The 24,502-nt window shown below is 39.1% G+C and overlaps 2 protein-coding genes across 12 annotated transcripts in view; one reads left to right on the top strand and one right to left on the bottom strand.

Annotated features, from left to right (window-relative positions):
- DCBLD2 (discoidin, CUB and LCCL domain containing 2) overlaps positions 1-14,429 on the top strand; it is an 87,794-nt gene extending 73,365 nt beyond the window's left edge. For both annotated transcript variants that reach the window (XM_073892482.1, XM_025873253.2), the window contains 7 exons: positions 2,406-2,556; positions 3,328-3,414; positions 3,563-3,688; positions 6,656-6,749; positions 8,617-8,666; positions 12,181-12,318; positions 12,960-14,429. In XM_073892482.1, coding sequence (XP_073748583.1) covers positions 2,406-2,556; positions 3,328-3,414; positions 3,563-3,688; positions 6,656-6,749; positions 8,617-8,666; positions 12,181-12,318; positions 12,960-13,429 — 1,116 coding nt within the window. In that variant the 3' untranslated portion in view covers positions 13,430-14,429. The remainder of the gene's footprint in view (positions 1-2,405; positions 2,557-3,327; positions 3,415-3,562; positions 3,689-6,655; positions 6,750-8,616; positions 8,667-12,180; positions 12,319-12,959) is intronic.
- A 633-nt stretch (positions 14,430-15,062) lies between these two features.
- The window catches only part of ST3GAL6 (ST3 beta-galactoside alpha-2,3-sialyltransferase 6), an 81,322-nt gene continuing 71,882 nt past the window's right edge, over positions 15,063-24,502 (bottom strand). For all 10 annotated transcript variants that reach the window (XM_025873281.2, XM_073892497.1, XM_025873289.2 and 7 more), the window contains 4 exons: positions 23,129-23,315; positions 22,873-23,010; positions 19,532-19,684; positions 15,063-18,150 (listed from right to left, as the gene is read on the bottom strand). In XM_025873281.2, the coding sequence (XP_025729066.1) occupies positions 18,064-18,150; positions 19,532-19,684; positions 22,873-23,010; positions 23,129-23,315 (565 nt within the window). In that variant the 3' untranslated portion in view covers positions 15,063-18,063. The remainder of the gene's footprint in view (positions 18,151-19,531; positions 19,685-22,872; positions 23,011-23,128; positions 23,316-24,502) is intronic.

Genomic DNA, 24,502 nt, shown 5'->3' with positions numbered 1-24,502 from the left:
TCTCATGTATTATGAGTTTTCTCCACGATATCTGTTAGTAATGTGAACTGTTCCCAACCTTGCCTAGCTCTGAGAATTGTTCTGCTGCCTCCCTTCCAGCAGTTCTTTTCCCATCCACAGATCGTTTCTTTACATGCAACTGAAGATTTAAGGGGAAACCCCCCTACAGACCTGAGAAGTCTCTTCTCTATCTGCGCAGCTCTCTTCTCTCCTACACTCTGTCTCACAGAGTCTAGCCATCTTGGCCTCTCCATCTCCGAGCTCTGTGTCCTCTCTCTGCGCAGCTCTCTTCTCTCCTACACTCCGTCTCACAGAGTCTAGCCATCTTGGCCTCTCCATCTCCGAGCTCTGTGTCCTCTCTCTGCACAGCTCTCTTCTCTCCTACACTCCGTCTCACAGAGTCTAGCCATCTTGGCCTCTCCATCTCCGAGCTCTGTGTCCTCATTTCAGTGAGACCACCAAGGCTCTCTCCGGACAATATTGGGGCAATAGAAAGGCTCACCTCATGTGTTTCTCTTCTCTCAGGGATTAAAGCCCTATGCTGCCTACTGTCCAGTGTTGGAAAACCCTTATTTCATATATTATCTGATTTTTCAGATGTGTAAGGCAAAGAGTAAACTTAGTCCCTATTAGTCTGTTCTGGATAGAAGTGGAAGTCCTTACACAGAATACCAGTCTCTTGCCTCACATTAGCCCATCTGCTCCCTCATCTGCCTCCAACTCAAGAGTAATTGGTGTATTCATTTTCACACCCTTTCTAAGTATGCACACATGCATAAGCACATAAACTGAGACAGCTTTTGGGTTTGTTTTTAGAAGATAGGAATGAATATACAACTTGCTTCATCATATATTGCTTTTTAATAGTGTGCTGTATCTCTGTGTGGTAATATCCTGTAAAATTTAAGTTCCTTGAGAGTAGGAACTTGGACTTCCATTTCCATCTTTATCCTCATGACTCCTTGCAGACCTCGCTACACACAGGGGCTTATAATAAATGCTCATAGATTATAGCAGATCTTTTTTACTTAGTTTATATAAAATCTTTTTCCTTTAAGGTTTTTTATAAAAATGAAACTGCGGTGTGGAGTAAGACCTCAGGGATAGTTTTCATGTCCTAAAGTGATCATCGTTCCTGTACCACTAATGTAATAGACTGCAAATATTTGCCTTCATTTTATTTCAGAGTAATAGCTGAGGAAATAATGGGAGTTTACTAGTTTGGAAATTATTATAACTTCAAAACAAACCTTGTAGAAAATGAAGGCTATTAACACATCTTAGAAGTTTACAATCTAATGCTTTGTGAATCAGCCAAAAGAAAATAGCTACATTTGGACATGACTTAATGGAAGAGTTAAACATTTACTTGCTCTCACATTAACTGATAAAATACAAACCACTTTGATTTTAGGCAGGTATCTATTTATTAGCAGCCTTTAGAAACTAGCCAGCTGATTTGGCGTAAAGGAACAAGGAAGACTTTTCACTTAGTGGAGCCCTAGAGTTAAGTCAGGAGACTCGGACTCAAGTCACTGCTTGGTCATTGACTGGTTATGCAGTCCGTTTACATTCTGGAGCTGCAGTTTTCTGGGTTCTGCCTACTTCATGGGGTTGTCATGGAGAACAGCTGAGTTACTTCTATGAAAATGCTTTGTAAATAAGAGCTCTTGCAGTGTTACATACTATCATTATTTGCTCAAAATGGTTGAGGGGATGAGGTAGTCACTTGAAATCGTATTTTTATGTATTTTTATCTAAAGACTATTCGTATAATACGTATAATGCATCTGTTGCTGTTTACTTAGGATCATTAAAATTAGGCAACAGTGTTTCAGAATCGCTTGTGAAGTTTAGATAGCAGCAGAGAATGAAAATGGATAATACAGGAACTGTCTTTATGTAGTTTCTCCAGTAGGTGGAAGTATATTGCTGTTATGCATTCCTTAGTGTATGTTCACTTTCTGTCTCTTTTCTGAGAGAAAAAGTATGAGAAGTATACAGTAAAGCATTTCCTCTAAGACCTTGTATTTTCAATTATGCTTTACTTTGAAAATTAATATTTTTAAATAGCTGGTAGTGCCGCAGGACTAGAATTACTCATTTATTACAAGAATTACACTGTCTCACTGCAGCTGAAACATTCTTCTCAAATTGCCAAATTAGCATTTTTGGTATGTTTCAATCATTTTAAAATCATTTTTGTACTCAGTACTCTTAGTTTTTGATAAGAATGCGCAGCTTAATAGTCCAAATTATGATTTATTTTCTGAGAAATTAATTCTTACTGTCATACTTTACAGATCTCATTTAAGGCCCAAAGCAAAAACCAAAAATACGTTTCAGTGGAACAGTTTAGCCGTGACCTCTGTTGACATAAAGTACCAATTTTTTGTTTTTTAAAGATATTTCAAGGAAACAAAGATTATCACCAGGATGTGCGTAATAACTTTTTGCCACCAATTATTGCACGTTTTATTAGAGTGAATCCTACACAATGGCAGCAGAAAATTGCCATGAAAATGGAACTGCTTGGATGTCAGTTTATTCCTAAAGGTAAAGCAATAGTATGTTATTTAATTTAAAATGGCTCTGCTATTCTCAGAGAAAATAAGTAGTGATAATATGAGTGTTCGGCTTTTAACTACAGTATCTTCTTAAAGAGGATTTTTAAAAGAAATAGTTATCCTATTAAAAAGCCAGTTACCAGAATGTTTTCCAAGGTTACAAGTGGAAGAAGAGAGCATCGTCGATGAGATAATGAAATGAGATTGCTTTTCAGATCTAGTCTCAATCTTAATTTTTAATCAGGTCCCATGAAGCATAATATTGTACCATCAATACCGATGATTGTAACGGTAACCTTAGTCCAAGTGCCTTTTCCGTTGAAAAAATTTAAAGTGGAAGTAACTTCCCTCAGTATTCTAGAATATTTTAATACCTTATTTACTGTTGTATCTCTAGAACCTACCACAATGCCCCCACGTAGTGGGCCCTCCACAAACAGTTATTAAATGATTGAATGAGTAGTATGTCAAGCTGTGATGATACTTCTGTAGCTTTAGAGTTTAACGTCATCCACCTCCTCCATGTTCTCCTACGAAAATTATTTTAAAAACAATTGAATTTTATAAAAAGTGAGAAATCCCAGTAAGTTTGTATGTTTAATGTGTAGTATATTTATCCTTCTGGCATATTGCTGTCCAAGATTTAAAATTACTGGGCAGAAATAAGTCCTCTAGGATATGTTGAAGATATTTAAATTACTGTTTTTAGCTATGACTCTTATAAGCAAAATGTATAAACTTTTCTAAACCATTTTTCAAGGTCGTCCACCAAAACTTACTCAACCTCCACCTCCTCGGAACAGCAATGACCTCAAAAACACTACAGCCCCTCCAAAAATAGCCAAAGGTATGCTTCCTTTAAGTGTGAGAATTTGGTATTCCCTGGATTTGTGGTATAATTTTCCATAAATGTATTAAAAGCATTATAAAATAACTTTGTTTTAATCAAGTTGATGTAGATAAAAGAATAAAGAGTTTTTAAAACTTTTTCCGAGGTCGAGCCCCAAAATTTACTCAACCACTACAACCTCGCAGTAACAATGAGTTTCCTGCACAGACGGAGCAAACAACAGCCACTCCTGATATCAAAAATACTACCGTGACTCCAAGTGTCACCAAAGGTATGCAAATCCAGAAATTAACACCTGTTACATAGTAGCATTTTATATTGTTTGTAACTTAATTTTCAGGAGCATTTCCAGCTTTTAAACCATCAATTTCTTTTCCCCTTAACTGTATTTCTTAACAGAAAAAACTTTTATTCCTCTCCTTGGAAAAGAAACTGATTACATTGCTCTGATTTCTCTTCTCTGGTGTCGTTGTAGAATTGTTCTTTAAATATTTAGAGATGGCTGCTGTGTTCTGGGTCTCCTCTTGTGATCTTTTTTTTCCTACCACAGCTAAACACAAGGAGTCTCTCTTTCTAGAAATAACTAAAACCATAGCAGGAAACAAACTTTTTCCCCCCCCTCTGGTTATATATTAATTTGTTGGATAGGGAATTTTGGTGGCAAAAAGGGAAGAAGGGGGAAAAAACCAGTTTGGTTGAAAACTGACACTTTTTTAAAAATACTGTGAGTTAACATATTCATTAAAAAACTTTGGTCTCTATTTAGAAAATGTTTATATCGTAATTTTTTCATATTATAAATATAAATGTAGAATTTACTTTCAAATTTTATTACCGATAAATAAGGTATTAACACATACGAAACATAATACTTTGATTTTACTAGTTGTTGAAAAACAAAATTCCAGTTGAATTCGGAAGAAACCATCAGTGTCATAGAGGAATTAATTTCAGTGTTGGCAGATAAAGCATTTTCAGGACAGTGCAGAGAAGAGAAGGCAATTCATTCCGAGTAACTTGTGCCACACGGGACTTTATTCATTCTCATTTTCTGAAAATTTGCCTGATTCACATAACTCCAACTTTCCACGTGTCACTTTTTTTCCCATCTTCTAAGGTATTTTCTAGACAGACCACTTTCTTTCTCATGCTGCTAGAAAAGCTAAAGAGAAGCAAGACTTCCTAGAGACAAGAGATCTCAGTGTCCCACAGAACTTCTTACCATTTTGCAGATGATGTCTGTTTGGGCAGAATCCCAGACCACATGTCTGGATGGAAGAACAGTCATTTGAAAGTATTGCTCCTTAAAGTCTGATTATAGAATCTTAAAATCTCAAGACTAAAACTGTCCTTAAAGCATTTTCTTCCAGAGCTAGCATTCCTGTAAGCTTCAGAAGAATAACAAAGAATGTACAGGTCTTTTCAGTTAAAAACCTCTTCTCTCCTTTTCTCTGGGATGGTGGTGTATAGACTTTTTATTCTTTTTTGAACCTAAGCAGATTTTTTGAAACCTCTGATTAAATCGAACCGTATCTACCTGACCTGATTATTCTCTCTCCAATTTCACAAATTTTAGGGATAAAGCACATTTACCCCTCTGACTTCTTAGTGCTTTCTAGCCCTGAGTCATGATCTCTGTTTTATGCACTTCTCCTTTTCCATTTTTACATCCAGGCTGAGAGCGATGCTAGAGAAAATCATATCATGGTCAGATTTGTGCCACTGTAGCTTCCTGAATCCTCTCCAGATGGGGCCCTCAGCACCAGCCGGGGGTTTTTCTGTTTCTCTGGTTAGCTCTTCTGTCTCTTCTCAGCAGTCACTTCTCCATGTTTTTCAAACCCTTGACTCAGAGATTATTTACTCACTCTGAGTTACCACTTCAACTTTTCAAAGAAAGTAAAAGCAAGTAGAAGGAAACTCCCTGTTTGTGGAGCTTGTAAACTCACCTGTACCCTCTGTCCACTGCGTGGAAGGAGGGAGTTCCTTGTACTGTCCAAGGCTGATCCACCTGTGCCCTTGTTGCCATCCATCCACCTTCTCAGAGGCCTCAGGTTATTGATTATCCTCTCCCTCTCCTGCATCGGCAGCCTCTTTCTCTCTTGGATACAATCATAAGGGTACCTAAGATGTTGTGGGTCAGGCCCCACAGTGTCTGGTGCTTAGCCCCCAGGAGGGATCAGCGGTGGCTGTGTCTGTCCTCATTGCTAAGATGGGGCGGGGGGGCGGTGGGTGGCAAACTAGGGAAGAAGCTGATGTCTCAAGCGACCTTAGGCAGACCATTTGCTGTATCTGGGCCTGGGCTTCCTTATCTGTGGAGGGAGATAAGAGGATTAAATGATCTCCTTATTCCTGCAGGCTCAAGCATTGTCCTTTTCTGCCCTGTTGATACAATTGGCTTTTTCATACTTAACACCGTGTTGTTATCTTCCTATATCTATAAATATTTCCCCCATCCCCCTAATATACACATTTCCAATTGCTGGATAATATTTTACTATGAAAAAGATATTATGTATTTATTCCCTTTCATTTTGGGGCATTTGGATTATTTCCAGTTTTTTACTCTTGAAGATACAGAAACCTCTTTAAAAATGCATCTGTGAATGCTATCTTAATTTTTTTCTAAGAATAAATTCTAGACATGGAATTGCCAAGTAATCAATTTTTATACATATTGCCCCAAAATGATAAAGGATCCATTTAAAGTCCCATAAAAATAACTGTTTCTTGATATCCTTTCTAACAATTATTCTTTTAAATACTTGCCAATTCGATGAGCAGAAATAGCATCTTATTCTTGTTTTAACTTCTCTTTCTGTGATTACTAGTGAAGCTAACATGTTGAATACTCACTTATGTTTTCTAATTGTATTGCTCGTTCATCTCTGCTGATTTTTCTATTGATTGGTTTTGACGTATAAACTCTGTAATATAGAGATGATGGTAACCCTTTATCACATATTCAGAAATATATTTTCCAAGTTTTTCATTGGTCTTTCAGTTTGTCTTGGTGTTTTAAAAAGCAACTATGAAAAGTTTTAAGTGTATACAGAGCTGAAGCAAGTAGTGTGACAGACTTCCACATTATCTGTGAAGGCTGCTGCCATTGACTCACACACGCCCATTCTCGTTCCATGAACAATGTGTGTGGCAGTTTTTGAGACAGAAAAGCTTTGAAGGATGATGTGGGTAACCTTCCCCCTTTATCTTCATGACTCTGCCCTTGGTGTGTTTTCAGATGTGGCCTTGGCTGCGGTCCTAGTCCCGGTGCTCGTCATGGTGCTCACCACCCTCATCCTCGTAGTAGTGTGCACTTGGCATTGGAGAAGCAGGTGAGTCCCTAACCAGCTCACCTGCTTGTCCTAGAAGGGGTGTTTCCAAGTGTGAAATAAAAACTAAATATACAAGGTGAACTACCATTCACCTTTTTGAGAAGGGGAGAGTTAAGGTAGTTATTAAATCAAAATACATTGGTTTCTCCTTTCCATAAAAAATTTGTTCAGTAGCGTAGTCAGTTACAGAGTGCCTTTATTGTATCAAAATCTGCTTTACGTCGCCTGACACGTAATAGGTACTTAGTAATATTTCCTGAAAGAACGAGACACAACTCCTATCTCCCAGGTGTTTGGCAGGGTTGATTGACAAGACGTGGAACTGTAATATGGCTGGAGGAGTTCTTTTTGAAGTGCTGGGGAGCACAGATGTGAGAACCATGAGAGTTATCTGAAACCTTTTCTGCAGGAAAGAGTAATCCTCAAGTTTGTTTCGCCTTAACGAGAACGTTGGATTTGCCTGAATGGAGGAAGGTAGAGAACAGCCCAGACTCTGTGCTTGAGCGAAGGCACAGAGACATGGAGTGCAGGCAGGGCAGTGAGTGCTCATGTGTGGGCGGGGTACGGGAGAGGGCTGAGGAAGAACCGTGCAGGCGCAGCCTGGGCCTGGGTCCAGGAGGCCTTCAGGGCCAGAGGGATTCAGGTTTCATTTGGTAGGTGGGGGTCTCCCTGAGGGGGGTGAGGCAAACGGGTGAGTTTATGAGATGAGGCACAACTGGCTGTCTGCAAAGGAAGGAGGAGGGGTCCCGGATGATCGGAAGTTTCTGACTTGTGCACTTAGACCAGGAGAGACGTCCTGAGTGGAGATGATGGAGCAGGAGGGACAGGTTTGGTGGACGAGAGCGTGACTTCATTCGTTCCCTCAGCTATTTGAGCTCCTGCCTTGTGCTGAGTACTGAGCATGTGCTGGGATTCCAGTGTGAGCCCCAGAGTTCACAGACTGGGAAAGGATACAGTGCAGAAGATGGGCAGCGATGGTACCATCATACACTGTGTGCCACCAGAAGAAGCTGAAGAAGCAGCTGGATCCTGGATTCATGGCTGTAGGAAGGCCGTGTGGACAGAGACCCAGCAAGTTACTCTGAGGGCAGGGAAGTCCAGGGTGTTCTCGGGGAACTGGGTAGAAGCAATAGGAACAGTGAGGACAGCAGCAACAGCTCGTTTTTATACAAAATGAAAGCTGATTTTAGGCATTAGTGTAAGTTCTTCACATGGTTCAATTCATTTAATCCTCAAAACAACCTACAAAGCAGGTACTGTTTTACAGAGAAAGAAGAGACAGCGCATACATGACTTATATGAGGTCACCCGATCCACACGCAGCAGAGCGGAGTGGTCAGTCGGGCAGTCGAGTCTCATCCACTACAGTCAAAGCCCAGAGGGCGAGGATGGGGAGGCGGGAGGCAAGTCCTGAAATCCGTTTTGGCTCGTGCTTAAAGGACCCTTTGGATGTTCAGATTCTCAGGACACAGATGGAAATCAATGGATTTGCATAGTTTGTATTTGAAACTGAAACAGACCTAATAGTAACTTTCCCATAAGAACCCACACATCACCTGTGGGTCTTTGATGAGATTCTTTTTATCTGTAGACTTAGCCTTTCTTATTCCTTTATCCCCTGAGCAGGAAGTACCTTGGGTAACAGAATAGCTATCTCAGGAGATGGTTGTGTAAAATTTATTGAGAGTCCAAAATTTATGTTTCAGCAGTGGCGACTTTGAAATGGAGGGCCCTGCCGGGTAGGTCAACAAATGGAAATGTGTACTCCTGACTAATTATTAACTTGAGTGTTTATCCCGCACTTTCAGAGCTGTCTTACTCATGAATTCACTCTGTTTGCTAACGTGTTTTTTCTCTATTTTTCCAGAAAGAAAAAAACTGAAGGCACCTACGACTTACCTTACTGGGACCGGGCAGGTAAGCCAGGACTTTGCACCCCCTCCCATCAGAGGGAAGTCCCACCCCTCCAGGTGGCAGTAGTGGAAGAGGAGAGTTGTTTTCAGGCCCACATAAACTCCCCAACACTTGGGAGAAAAATGATCTTCCTCTAACCTTCTGATCATTTTTACTCTTCTATAAAATCTCTTGTAGCCAATAAGTAATGCAATGAAAAGTAAGGATTTCTCGTAACGCACCCTCTGTTCCTTTTTCCTGGAAAACCTGTGCAGTTTGTGCCACATATCTGTTTTTCTTGAGGAGACCAGCTTTCTTTGTGGACTATGTAAGCCCTGTGTAAAAGCACTGTGGCCTTGGTAACACAGTGCGTGTGTGTCACTGTGTTGTGGGTACTTCCCAAGTAGAGCCTAGCAGTTTGGGTATTGGGAGGTCGGCTGTCTCTGCCGTGATGAGTTGTCTTCTGAACTCTACTCTGGGGGCAGAGGACAGCAGGCGACTCCAGAGGCCCCCTGCAGGTCTACTTTCCGGTCTTGCTACTGGAACAGTAAAAGGCAGAGTTCACCGCTGTGACTAATGTAGAAAAAACAGTGGTGGGGGCAGATTCTGTGCTACTAACACCCCAAGGTAGATCTTGGGAAGTATTTTTTCAGAAAAACTTATCAAAAACCACCCTACAAGAGACAAACTGTATTTGCCTGCATTTTTATAGGAGTGATTTGCTTCTGTATATGCTTTTGATAGAAATTTCTACCATGTTCTGCATTGCCCTAGATATCCCATCAAAGAAAAAAAAAAAATGAGCTTGAACAACTTAAGGAATTAGAACAAGAACAAACTAAACCCAAAGCTACCAGAAGGAAAGAAATAATTAAGAGAGAGAAACAAAATGGAGAATGGGAAAACAGAGGAAATCGGTGAAATCAAATGTTAGTTCTTCAAAAAGTTTGACAAACTTTTAGATGGAATAAGAAAAAAGATTGAAACTACTAAAATCAGAAAAGAAAGTGCAGGCATCACTGCTGATTCTACAGAAATGAAAAGGATTATGAGAGTATGTTGAACAGTCATATGCCAAAAAATTGAATGAACTAGGTGAAATGGACAAATTTCCAGAAATATAAAACCTACCAAGACTAAATCACAAAGAAATAGAAAATCTGAATTGACTTGTATATAACTACTAAAGAGATTGAGTCAATAATCAAAAATCTCTCAAAAAAGAAAAATCCTACCAAATGCTTAAAGGAGAATTAAGCCTTAAAAGATTCCACCAAAAAAAAAAAAGCTGTTAGCACCAATAACTGAGCCAACTCTCAGGATACAAAGTCAACACACCTTTTACCTCCTTGGTTAAATGAACTTCTAAGTATTAACATTAGTTGCATTTCTGTACACAAACTGAACAGTCTGAAAAGGAAATTATAAAAAGTTTCACTTACATTTGCATCAAAAAGAATAAAATACTTAGTTCATTTAACCAAGGAGGTAAAAGACTTGTACAATGCAAACTATAAACATTGCTAAAGAAATTTAAAAAAGACATAAATGAAAACATACCCTGTGTTTGTGGATTGAAAACTTAATATTGTTAATATGCCAGTACTACCCAAAGTAATCTATAGATTCAATAGCAATCCCTATCAAAACTCCTTTGATATTTTTTGTACAAACAGAAAAATCCATTCTAAAATTCATATAGAATTTTAAGGGACTCCAAATAGCCAAGACAGTCTTGGAAAAGAAGAATAAAACTAGAAGATTTCACATATCCTGATTTCAGAATTTACTGCAAAGTTAATCAAAGCAGTGTGGTATTGGCATAAATACACACCAGTGGAATGGAGAGCCCAGAAATAAATGCTCCTAAATAGGGACAAATGATTTTTGGCAAGGGTGCCAAGACCATTGGGGAAATGACAGTCTTTCCAACAAATGGTGCTAGGAACATTGGATGTCCACATGTAAAAGAATAAAGTAGGACTCCTACTTAACACCCATTTGTAAAAATAAACTCAAAAGTGGATGAAAGACCAAAATGTAATATCTTAAACAATAAAACTTGTGGGAAAAAAACACAGGACAAAAACTTGATGACAGTGGACTTGGCAATGGCTTCTTAGCTATGACAGCAAATGCACAATTTAACAAAAGAAATAAAATAGACTTCATGGAAATTTAAAAATTTTGTGTGTCAGAATATACTATCTAGAGAGTAAAAAGGCAACGCATAGAATGGGAGAAAGCATTTACAAATCATGTATCTGCTAAAGGATTCATACCCAGAATATTTAGAGAACTTCTAAAACACAGTAAAAAAAAACAGTTCACAAATGGACAAAGGACTTGAGTAGACTTTTCTCCAAAGAATATATACAAATGGCCAATAAGCACATGAAAAAATGGTCAATATCGCTAATCTTTAGGGAAATGAAAACTGTGAGATAACACCTCACACCCATGAGGTGTCTCCTATCAAAAAAACAACAGTAAGAGTTGATGAGGATGTGGAGAAATTAGAATGTTTGTGTACTGTTGGTGGGACTATAAAATGGTTCGGTGCTGTGGAAGACACTATGGCTGTTCCTGATAAAAATAATTACCGTATGATCCAACAGTTCCACCCAACAGAATTAAAAGCAGGGTCTCAAAGAGCTATTTGTACGTCAGTTTTCATTTGCAAAGTTATTCACAACAGTTAAAATGTGGAAGCCACCCAAGTGACCATCAGCTGATGAATGGAAAAGCAAAAGGTGTTGTATAAGTGCAATGGAATATTATTTAGCCTTAAAAAGGAAAGATTTTCTGTAATATGCTACAAGATGGATGATCCTTGAGGACATATGCTAAGCAAAATAAGCCAGTCACAAAAAGACAAATACCATATGATTCCACTTAGATGAAGTACTTAGTCAAAATCATAAAGCCAGTAAAGTGGTGGTTGCCATTGGTGAGGGGAATGAAGAATGGGGAGTCACTGTTTCATGGGGATGGAGTTTTAGTTTTACAAGATGGAAAGTTACAGAGATAGATGGTAGTGATAGTTGCACAGCACTGTGAACGAATTTTAAGCCACCTGACCTACACTTAAAAATGCTTAAGATGGTAAATTTTATGTAATGTGTATTTTACCACACAAAAAAAGAGATTGAACATAGAGGCTAGTTTGTACTAGTGTGTTAGAGAAATGGCTTAATAAATAAATAAAAATCTTAAAAAAAAAAAAAAAAGGGGGGCACCTGGGTGGCTCAGTTGGTTAAGCGACTGCCTTCGGCTCAGGTCATGATCCTGGGGTCCTAGGATCGAGTCCCACATCGGGCTCCTGGCTCAGCAGGGAACGTGCTTCTCCCTCTGACCCTCTCCCCTCTCATGCTGTTTCTCTCTCGCTCACTGTCTAGTAAATAAATAAGATCTTTAAAAAAAAAAAAAAAAGAGAAATGGCTTAAATGCACAGGATTTCTCCCGTAAACAATGTCATCATTTCAGGCCTAGGGTTTTATTTAATGGTCTTTCTGTCTTGCTTACAATCACCGTGAAGGTTGGTGGAAAGGAATGAAGCAGTTTCTCCCTGCCAAATCAGTGGAACACGAGGAAACCCCTGTTCGCTACAGCAGCAGTGAAGTTAATCACTTGAGTCCAAGAGAAGTCACCACAGTGCTGCAGACGGATTCTGCAGGTAACCATGTGCAGCCTTCGCCACAGAGTGGAGGAAGAAACTGCCGCACTAGGCTGGAAATTTGGGATTTGGGATTTATAGTGTCTTTTCTCTTTTTCAAATGTAAGAAATGAACGGTTTTCTTGAGGTAGAACTACTTTTTAAAAGGATGACCTTGAGAGAGTCATTTCTGCACCTTCGATGCATACTCCTATTTTATGGAGAACATTTCAAAAAGCTCTGGGCATTTTTATCTGTTAACCTGGAGTTTTCTTTGAGTGTGAAGAATAGGAAAGCCGGAGCGAGCCTTACAGTATTTATCCTATTAATTTGGTATATATTTATTTTAAACACTGTCCTGTTTGAGAATATTCTAATAATGGAATGTTTTTTTTTTCCAGTGATACACTATTTATAAATCTGAAGATCATATACATTCTTTGTAAAATTTCATGAATGAGGCTTTATGGCATAGTAACTTCTTAGGAGATACAAGATAACATGTTTAATTTTTTTAAGTTGGTTCAGGTAGAGAAATCCATAGGTCTGTATTGATAGGAACCAAAGTGCCATAAAGAAGTGTGTGTTTTGGGTGTCGGGCTATGGCTGATCCCTGTGTGAATGAGGTGACTTTTCTGTTGTTGGTTCTGTGATATCCACAGAGTATGCACAACCACTTGTGGGAGGAATTGTTGGCACCCTTCATCAGAGATCCACCTTTAAACCAGAAGAAGGGAAAGAAGCAAGTTATGCTGACCTAGATCCTTACAACTCCCCGGTCCAAGAAGTCTACCATGCTTATGCCGAACCACTGCCGATTACCGGGCCCGAATATGCAACCCCAATCATCATGGATATGTCTGGGCACCCCCCAGCTTCAGTTGGTCTTCCCTCAACGTCCACTTTCAAAGCTACAGGGAACCAGCCTCCCCCTGTGGTGGGAGCCTACAACACTCTTCTCTCCAGGACCGACAGCTGCTCGTCTGCCCGCGCCCAGTATGACACCCCAAAAGGTGGGAAACCAGGTGCCAGTGCCCCAGGCGAACTGGTGTACCAGGTGCCACACAGCACACAGGAGGCCTCAGGGGCCGGGGGGGATGGTGAATGTGATGGTTTTAAAGAGACTCTTTGAAGGGGATGCTGCTTGTTATAAAGCATGGTTGTAAAGCACATGGCCTTTCTTGTGTGTTAGTGGTAGTAATGTAGAGAATGTATTACCTGTCTGTCACAGCTGTGGTTGGGGAAAGCGGGAGGACCGAGGTACAGGGAACTGCTAATCTTGCCATCTTGCTTTAAGAGCGTTACTGTGGCAGTGACGGCTTGCCTGTTAAATTTCAAACATTCTGTTTGTTACTACTGTAAAACACGATTTTTTAATACAGAAAAAGCTCCCTACTATGCACTTCAAAGAAATTAAATATCACTGAGAGTATTTATTACCAATGCTGCAGGTACATTGATGAACTTGAGGTGGCTCTGTACGCCTGACTGGCAATAACGCATGGTACTGTTCTTGAAATGTCTAGTGGCTTGAAATGTTGCTCTTTGTGAAAGGTGGGTACTGTCATGAGTTCTGTTTCTTCTATTCCTATATTCCCTATGGATTTTTTTCAAAACTTGGTGATAGAATCATCGTTTTGGTCGCAGCCGTACACTTACCTATCTTTCCTTAGGAAAGTCTAAGTGGGAAACTGACTTGTGAAGGGCGGGGTCGTGGATTTTTCACTTTTTGACACTCTGAAGAGCTTTCACACTTCATGGTACGTGACCTGGTTTCATCCCTGCTTGTTCTGTCTGGGGCCAGCCCCGTTCTTGTGTTTATAAACTGTTTTGAATATTTTTTATTGAGTGATGCTTGCTCCATAGCCTCATGAATCCTGTAATTGTAAAAAGCTCTCACAGAGATTCTCTGCCTGCCCCCGACTTTATTTGCAACGGGATTGGTCCTAGGCCAGTTGTGAGGGCATCTGAGTGAACACTGTAGACAGGAGTCCTTATGTTTACCACAGTGAAAGGCAGAATCATTCCTCAGAAGTCATATAAATTACCCTAAAACAAAAAACCAAAAAAATGGATTTGCCCTCTTTGATTTAATATATAGAGATGTTTCTCTGAATCTGAAGTTATTTTTGGTCAAATGAAAGAAGTAGAAGCCAGCGTGAATTCCTCAGCTCTGTGTCGTAGGAGTTGTGACAGTCCTTTACCACATGCCTATGGAACAGATGTTCTAGCATCCTAGCAGGTGAATATTGACGTCTCTTTTTGATATTTCCAGGCAACTTCTTTGTCACCATTTGCCCAGAACTAGTTTTAATGGGTGAAATAAAAATCATCTAATTTATTAGCCCATAGCGTAAGAATCTTTAAAAATCTTTGGCAAGATGAGAAGCTGGCCCTATGTTTAAAACATATAATCTCCCCTCAGGTTCTAGCCATTTCTTGATTGTTTCCAGAATTTGCTAGATGTGAGAAAACACAGTGTTCATTTTGCTTGTTTCCAGGTATATCAGTATTCTGAAGTATTGCTTCAAAAATAGAATTATTTCTGCAGCCTCTCTGCCGCCTGGTATTATTTTTGTTGGTGTTACCTTCATTTGCTTTTGCTTTTCCAGACAAACTTGGAGGCATAATTTTATTCATTGAAAAAATATATTGTTTCCAGACATTTGAAACAAAAAGCACAGATGTTGAACTTTATTAAGACATGAATGTGTAAAGCACATGTATTAATGCAGTCATCCCCTTTCAGGTGGGAAGAGAGTAAACCAATTTATCTTTTTATTTATCCTCAGTACACAATGAATATACTTCTCCAATCACATGCCTGTTTGAGAAGCTTTAAGAGAAACGATCTCATTTTCCCAAAGATGCTTGTTTTTATTTAATTTTGTGCACCTGATTTTCCCATGGAACTTTTTTTTGAGAGGCAAATGTTTTCTTCTTAAATGATGCATGTTTTTGCCACTGTGCGGTCCTTGAACTACCAATGATTTTTACAAAATGGTTTTTATTGCTTTTGTATATTTTACTTTCCAAATGAAGAGCTGAGCCTGATACAAAGGGTTATTCTGATTTTATACTTTTAGTTCATTTGTTTTCATATTAGAGTTTTGTTTTGGGTTTTAACTACATTTATATGTCTGATGCAGCTGTGGAGACAATCAACTGAAAATGTGAAAGTAACTTTTTTTTTTCGTTACTAAATTCCCTTGAATTTTTATTCTTTGCTTGAAACATGTTAAAGACTTGTCAGTCTCGTTTATTGGATTTTTTTCCTGTTAACACAGTGATAAAAATCGAATCAGTGGTACAGCAAGTGTGGCCCCTACAGGTTTTCATAAAGTCACACAACTTCACTGTTACATGATCTTAGGAACCAGCACAGTTAAAGATTGTGAATGCTGATTTATATTTTATTAAAAGCTGTAACACCAAATAGATCCTATTGTATGTGCAGGGTCTGGTCCAGTTATTTAAATTCATGTTTCACTATTTGCACTTTGCATTGAACAGTGGGTTTATCCGCTGATGAAATGGTTTGTGTAGAGAATTTATACAGCAGTTGAAACTATGGCGTCATATGCACTGTTGTCCTCCCCTGCCCCAGCAGAAAATGCACTCATCTAAAACTCTGTGGAAGGTGAGGAAGCTTGACCTTCTTTGCCTTGGCCCCACATTGACACCTGGAGAGCATAAGGGCTATGGAAACACCAGGTCAGAGGACAGAACTACGATTGTGGGACAAAAACCTTTCAAACCCTTTTAAGAGAAATCTGTTAAGCTCTACCTTTAAAAAAAACTGCCTTTTAGCTCTGCTTTTCTGTTCTGAACTTGAAGTCCCTAAACTGCAAAATCTAGTAAGTGTTGGATGGTTATTAAAATACTTTTTAGTTCAACTGTGGCACCAATTATTTACTCCAATTTGTGACTAGTTTTTTGGGGTTTTTTTGGCACTGGGAAAGGTGGAAACAAAACATTGAAATACATAGTGGAAATAAAAATGGTTTGAGGGTCAGTGATATTCTCCCAGAATGTACTTTTCTTACCTCGGCATGTACTGTAGTCACTCAGTATTTGTATATGTTGCTAGAATTTAGATTGTATAAATAGTGAGATCTTAATGTGTCATGTGTTTTTAATAAATTGTATATATGTGACTTGCTGAGAATTTCCTTTGGCTTATATAAAACCACGTTGAAGTTTGTAGCCTTTTCTCATACTACACAAAATGCCAGATTCCTCTGTTTTAGCATCGCTCAGAAATTGTACTGCCATTATTCTGGACGTTACAGTAACATTTGAAAATGCTACCAGGGTTTTTTTTACTTTTACTCCAGCCTGGACCATCCGGTTTTGAAGCCTAAATTAGTTCACAAACTGCATTTTGTGTGGTAAACTCTGGCTGTGTGGTAGGAGGGAAGGGTCGCATGAACACCCATCTTTTCCACCTCAGAGTTATTAGAGGAATCCAGTGAAACCACGGTACTGTGCAAGCATGCTCGTGCTAACAGAACACAGTCTGTACTTAATGTCCAGATCTGGCTTAAATCAACCCGGAGTTTTTCCCCCCTTATACTGCATTTGACATACTCTTTAGAGAGGCAGGTTGGTTTCGGGTAACACCAGCCATGTCTCCCAATGATAATTATTGTTCAAAAGAATTCTTTCAACTCTTACCTCTTCTGAGAGTTTTTAATTCCATCCCTCTTGTAATTCTCTTCTCTTCCTTTTTCCCTCCCCATAGCCCTAGGCTGTATTAAATGAGAAGGGTCACTAGCTCACATTTGTTCGAAAGGTTGGTTTTGACTTGTTTGCATCCAGTAGGACTCTTCTCTCATGCACCCTAGGCAGCCAGGTAAGCCTTCCCTTTGAAGAATTGACGTTGTTCATGAAATTTCCATTTAAATCCAAAAAACAGCTTGAGGAGTCTCAAGGATTTATCTTCATTTTTCCTAATTCAAATAGTAAACTTTCCAAATTTTATTAAGCCAGGCAGAAAATTTAAGAATGGTCTCCTTGAGCTTGCCTAGCTCAGCCACTTTGTATGAGTTTTAAAATAATGCAGTCACCAGACTTTAGTAATTGCATTCTTAGATTATTTACTTGTCCAGAATTTCATGTTTAGCCTATTTCCTTCACCTTAAAAACATCACCTTCCTTCTGTCCGATGACTCATTATAATCAGTTCACTTAATTGCAAGACAAAAAAAGCTTAATGAAAACAGTATAATCTTAGATTTCCATAACCATACCTACTGCTATGTTCAGGGCTGCTTTAAGATTCAAATCTGTTTCCTCAGCTACAACAAAAAGGAACAATCATCTAGCTACATGCCTAAAATGGTTGCAGTTTGCCGAATCAAGGCACAACCACATGGCCATTTCCCACCAATTTACAGTAGCCAAATGTTGTGTTCAAAACTTGTGGTCAACTAAATAAAGCCCATTATTAGGAAGTCACATCCTCTCAAAAGTCTAAGATAAGCTAATTATAAAAAGATGTTTAAAAACACTTTGGAAAACTAACTTGTTTTAAAAACAATGCAATCAAAACTTCTTTCCCTGATATCTTAACTAAGCATATCTTGGTTTTTATAAATTAAATATATACACAAAAATTAAGCTGGTGGTTATGAATCACCAGGCAGTAAGACTTAATATACACAATTTTTTGACAAGTGCATCCAACATATTTAAAAATAAACTAAAAATTGCCGTATAAAAATAAAACTAATACTGTTAGCATCGTCTTCTGAGTCTGTAGAGTCAATATTCAGTCAAGTTGATTACAAAGTTTTTTTCTATGATGTCCTTCAAAAAGAGCTGCTCCGCTGTCACATTGTGATACGCATTCTAGAGAAGAAAAGGAAAAAAATCATCTATCCCAGTCTCAAAACATTAACAGCAACAATGGGATACACTGTATCTAAAAAGCTTCTGAATAAAAGACTCAAGTCACACCTATACAGGTAGACCTTAAACTTCTGTTACCTTTTTCTTTGCTCATTCTTTTGCCAGTGTTCCCTAAATTTAGCCCGCTGTTTCCCCTTAAATCCTCACATAAAACCACCCCTTCATATCATTCCCCCCATCTCTTAAATCACGATATGAAACTAGAGACCAAAATTTTAAGTCAAAAGGGGTTGATCACTTTAATAAAAGCAGCACCTGAAATTCATAATAGAAATCAGCCTAAAGAAACAATTGTAAAGCATGGCTAAGGTAGATTTTTTAAAAATAATTCTGTTCTATTGATGGATATCCTAATTTTCCTCAGGAAATTGTTTCAGTGTTCTGTTATTTAGATGGCTAGAAATCCCACAAGTGCTAAAAGATTAGGGCTGAGGAGAAATGATCCTGAAGTCTGTCCCAAGCACCTAACACTTGAACTACTCAAGTGTTTGTCTCACAAGGGGTAGGGGATGAGGTAATATAACAATATGAAGGTCTGACCTGAATAATACCACTTCGGCTTATGGTAGTGTTTGGGGATGATAACCTAAGGGGACTGATTACATAGGATATATCCCTACTTTACAGCAAATCATTCATATTTCCATATTAAAAATGTACAGATAACATTTTAGTCCTATCACTTGTGATATGCCACTAACCTCAGACAACTCCTTCCCATTCAGTTAAGTCTTAAAGATCCTATCTACCACCACTGATCTCTAATTCAAGAGAAGCATGATCTACTATAAACGTTTGCAACCTTTTTGACCATGAATATTCCCTCATGGAGTGAAAATATTACAGACCTCCCCCTCTGCTTAACTAAAAAAAAACACGTTGAAAAGCACAGCAAAAAGTTACATCATCTTCCCAACTCCAAATTTACCTTCATCTTTACTGTGTTTTCAGTGCTCAATCCTCTTATGTGGATGAGTGTCCCTGTTCCATGGCAATGCTTTTAAGTGAATTTGAGATTGTTATCAACAGCAAGTTGCCTACGTGCATATTTAAATAGTGCAAACATGATCTAAGATAAGGCTTGGTGTCTGGAGGGGTTTGATGCTGCTTGATAATAACTATGTCCTATCCCCAAGGGTCTGAGGCCCACAAATTGGAACTGGCTGGATTTGAGTCCCAGTTTCAGTCTTTGGTAGCTCTTGGTAGGGTTAAGCAGCTCTCAAACTCTCAAAACCTGTTCCCTCAGTAAAAACGATAGAAAATACAGGCTTTGCAACTGTAAAGATCAAAGATTATACCCAAGTGTGTATGTATATATTACCTCATTCATCAAAGACATGGTGGCATTCCCATAATAGTGCAAAGGACTCTTGAGGTCAGAAAAGTTGTATTTAAAACCAGCAAGGTGAACTTCATGACATATGTGAAAGGCCAGCGTGATGGCAATAATTCCTGTCGTTGGGTGTTTGGGTTTCTGGGGAGGGAAATGAAAGTTTTTTTAAAACTCAAACAAGATACTTGTTTCCAAAGCATAGTTGGGTGACCTCATCTTATAAAACCGGGACTTCTGAACAGGTCATCAGGTGAGAAATACCTAAGTTAAACCCTCATCGTGTCTTAAGGCCCAAGCCCCAGTTAATTTCCTAACTCTGAAAAGCATATAAATGTGACTGAAATCTTAGAAAATCTTTCAAATAAAACTTAACTGCTGTATTAGCCCAGAGGACAAATATCAAACGAAACACTGAGGCGCAGGGAAAAGGATGCTGCTGCCTCATTTTATAAAACATGCTGAGTCAGGCTTCCTGTGCAAACAGCAGAGCCTGCAAATTTTGAATCCATACACGAAACGTAAGGACAGGTTAGTTCACTAATGGATGGTAAGAGGCTTCACATAAGCCTTAAAATAGATCTCTTTTACCATCCTAATAACTTAACCAGCTCTAGGGAAAGACTAATCAATTAACTTCAGTGGCAAATAGTAAGATTCTGACTTCTATAGAAAATAAAAGTTCCAGATGTATACAGAGTAATGTCACAGTCTCCACTGGATCATTATCGATTTAAAAACCAAAAAGGAAAGAAACCAACAAGCATCCCTTTCACATATACATATCTCCTGAAAATGCAGTAACAGATGACTGACAGGATCTTCATTCAGTTTTAATTCTCACCGGGATGGCCTCCAAAGGTAAAAACAAAATACATCTTAAACTTTTTAACACAGCCATCTAAGGAGATTTCCTTTCATGAAGGTAAGACTTACACATTATGATTTTGAGGAGGAGAATAAAAATCTAAGCAGCACAATAATATCAAATAAACTTCAGGAGGCAAGCTCATCTGAAAACTTAACTGCCCTTTGCATAAGCTTTTCTTTACCCCATGCCCTACTGTGAATACCATAAGCCTTTGCCGTCTCCCAGAAAGGGAAATTAGTGGTTGGGTTAAAAACCTGGGAGTCATTCAATCTCATTGATCCCATCACTTTTTCCCTCTTCTGTCCGTCCCCTTCATGTCTTCCGCTTCCTTTCTTCATGCCTTAAAGGACTTCATCCATCAGTATAATCCTTCCATTTTCTGCACTTCTCACCCACAGAAATAGATCATCACCTGCCAGAATCTTAACCCTGGCTCAGCCCACACCCAAGCAGCAGAACAAGCCAAGAGAAGAACATACGTGCCCGGGTACACACATTCATGGCTAAAGTCTCAAGTGGGTGTTCAGTATTCCCCCACCCAGTAAATTTCCATTCCTACTCTCCGAGAGGACAGTTGTATACCTTTACATCCAACAGCCTCAGCCTCCGTCCCACTTCAAACTGCCCATTTAATCCTTATTTCACTAACAGAAACTGAGAAGAGCTATACCAGCTTCCCAACTCCCAATCTACCTTCATCTTGACCTGTACTTTCAGTGCTCACTCTTACATGGATGCGATGTCCCTGTCCCTACCTATGGCCAACCTCTCCCCTTGGGCACTCTTTCCATCTCTTCTCTCTCACCAGATCTGATTCTAACAATGACCCACTGCTCTCATCATTTCCTTCTGTTGAATCGTTCTCTTCGTCATATAAATATGGCATCAGTCTTTAAAACACAACCATGCAAGCAACCTTCCTTGATCCCGTGTCTTTCAACCATTTCTCTGCCCTCTTTTCTAACAAAACTCCATTAAAAATTTGCCTCCACTTGCTCATGTCCCATGTTCTTTTTAACCTAATTCAAGCAGACTTTCTAACTTTTTTTTTTTTTTTCCTTATCCACGTCATCAATATGACTTCACATTTCCAGAACCAGGCTTTATTCTTTGTGCTCAGACTCTGGATAGCATCCTACATAACAGACCTCTCTGAAATACTGCTGTGTCCTTAATTTGGCTTCTGGGATGCCATGTTCTACTGGAATTTTAATCTAGTTACAACTAGTTTTAGCATCATCTCTAAGATCAGGGTCTTCCTATTCTTTTGGAGATACTACCTAAAGCAAAAAACAAAGGTTGTATCTGATCTTACCTCACTTAGGAAATAAATTCAGAATTCAACATTCAGAAGCTGTCTTTTCCCCTCAAAATTACTAAGAAATTACTAAGAAGTTGACCTTTCCTCTCAAAATTACTAAGAAATAAGGCTTAAGTTTAAAACATTTACGCATTTTGACTTGGGAATTCATCTTCTAGGAGTCTATCCTACAGAAATCATACAAGTGGGCCGAAAAGCCCTATAATCACATGCATTTCTAGATAGGAAAAAAGCTGGATACAAACGGAAAGGTCTATAAATAGGGGAATAGCTAAATGGAAGGGGAAATGGCAGAAAAAAAAATATATATATATACACACACACTTGATATATATATATTCTTTTATAAGTTGTTTCATTATAAGCATTAGAATCTAATTATTCTAAAGTTTAGAATGTTTTTATCATACCAAAAAAAAAGGTACATGATGTGTGTATATTTTGTTGGGTTTTCCCTGATTACTAAAAAGGGAAACCTCGTTTCAGCTGAGCTCTTAGGTCACACAGTTTCTCAACCTTCAAATGAAAAACCAATCCGTGCCACTGGGTCCAGAGGATACTGTCTTCTAGGGAATGTAAACAAAAGGGCTACAAGAGTCAAAGTCGGTGAGACTCCTTTTAATTAAAGAATTTGGGGTTTCAACAATGTCTCCTCTATGACCTTAGAAATACTTCTGAACTACCCTGCCCTTCCTCACCTTTCCTCTGGCTTTCCTGTGATATTTTTATCAGAGTGCTTGAGACAGTTCTTTTTAGCCTCAGTAGCCACGTGCTTGTCCAGAAGCCGTCCTGCTACTCTGAGCAGAGCCTGCCCAGCCGCGCCCCCACCCCATCGCACCCTCCTCATCACAGAACACTGAAGACGAGGTTATGAGAAATGAGTTGCTGGGGCATGCAGGAGGAGACCCCAGAAGAGCTCCGCAAGGGCAGAAAAAAACATTCCACCTAAGGTTTTTTCCTTCCTTGCAATCTGAAAAACATAAACATAATACCCACAGATACCTGATTCACTACCTCGGATGTGGCCTTCAGAAGCCACCTTGCGAGTCATGGTTCTCATCCTTTCTGAGAACCCTAGGATCTCTCCACCCTACCCTAGCCAGATCTTTAGTTTGGAACTGTGCAAAGAAAAATACGTACCTGATTTTTGGGAAATACTTTTGGGAAGTGAAGCAGTTCATAAGCTGCCATTCTGATAATGAAAGGATCTAATATTCTGATTTGATAAGGTTTGTAGACCAAGTTTAAGGCTGGTTTCTTCCAAAAACCATTAGTGTTCTGAAATAAAAAAAAAAAAAGAACACAAATTAGAACATTGTGGTTGTCTTTTTTTTAATGAAAATTTTTTTAATAAACCTGAAGGTAATCAGAAGGCAGATCAATGTTGCCAACTTACTATTTTGCCACCCGTCAGCAGTTCCCACAGCCACTTTAAATCAAGCGGCTTAAAAGCAGTGAGAACCGCCGTAGTATTAGGATCATTGTGATTGGGATCTGAAAAAACAGATTCTGGATAAAAGAGTCGGAAGGTGGTCCTTCTCCCAACTTCCTCTTCATGTCCTAAAACAGGACCATTATTCATTCTGTGGGGAGTAAAACACACAAAATATGTATACCAAGTGCAGTATGAGCCAATTCCATCCCCAAGTTTCAGAGCTTTCAGAGCAGGACAGACAGCTGCGTCCACGGGCCCAGTGCGTAAAGCTACAGGGCAACAGATTTTTTTTTTTTTTTAATGCATAACAGCCAAGGAAATAATTCCCTTTCATGAAATGGCTGCTTGATCAAAGGCAGAAATGTTCATCTGGATTTGAACATTAATTGTGGGGCGACTGATAATTCAGTCCTACCTCCAGGAAAACCGAAGACTCAATAAAACAAAATTTGAACATAGAACCAAAGACTACTAGAGTTAAGAGAGACCTTGGAGGACATCCAGAGAAAACCCCTTGGATAAAGGCCCTGCAGTCCAGAGAGAGAGTTACTTGCCCAAGGTTACACAATCATGTAGCACATGGACTGACAAACAAGAATCACTCTGAAGGTGATCTGAAGACCCATCAGAATTGTTGAGCTCTGTAATACAGGGTAATATAAAATTGCTGTATTATACCCACACACAACCAAATAAATGTTATTGCTAGAGTGAACTAAAGAACCACAAAGGATCTACTGTTGGGTTTGCGTATGCTCAGTGCCAAAGTTAGACATGCACTATTTACGCATACACTATGAAGGCATGCTATTAAAAGGAATGCTTTGTTTCCAAAACAGTGTCCCCCTGGGAGGATAAATACTGTTTCACCCTTTGCTACTGACTCCATGTAACGTAAGACAGCCTTAACACTTGAAGTGACTTTCATAAATGTTGTACCCGTGGCATTCTCCCACAAGGGTTTGCTGTGGTGCTGGATGATCAAATGTTTAGACAATTACAGGTAAGGAAATTCATGTTTCAAAAATTCATGTGGATAAAATTTCACAGCTTCCTCAAAATGGATAGTGAACAGAAAATAAGGTGACCTCACTATGCAGAAGCTCTTGGCAGCTTGTAACCCAGCAAAACCCCCAAGGACTGCCAGGTCATCCTAACGCACTGCCCCACTCTTCAAAAGACTATTCATAGCCATTCCCAACACACACAACACAGGATGACCTTACTTCAACCTCTCAACGAGAAAATAGAGCTAGAAATGTCCTCACCTTCCCTCCACTCCATCTGTGGGACTCTTGGTAGCCATAACTACAATCCCAGTTTTCCTTTCCATTA

This window comes from Callorhinus ursinus, unplaced genomic scaffold (assembly GCF_003265705.2).
Source record: "Callorhinus ursinus isolate GAN/ISIS: 27379988/994484 unplaced genomic scaffold, GSC_fseal_2.0 scaffold1, whole genome shotgun sequence".
Lineage (NCBI taxonomy): Eukaryota > Metazoa > Chordata > Mammalia > Carnivora > Otariidae > Callorhinus > Callorhinus ursinus.
The sequence above is the reverse complement of the archived record's forward strand: the minus strand, read 5'-3'. Positions and strand labels throughout refer to the sequence as shown.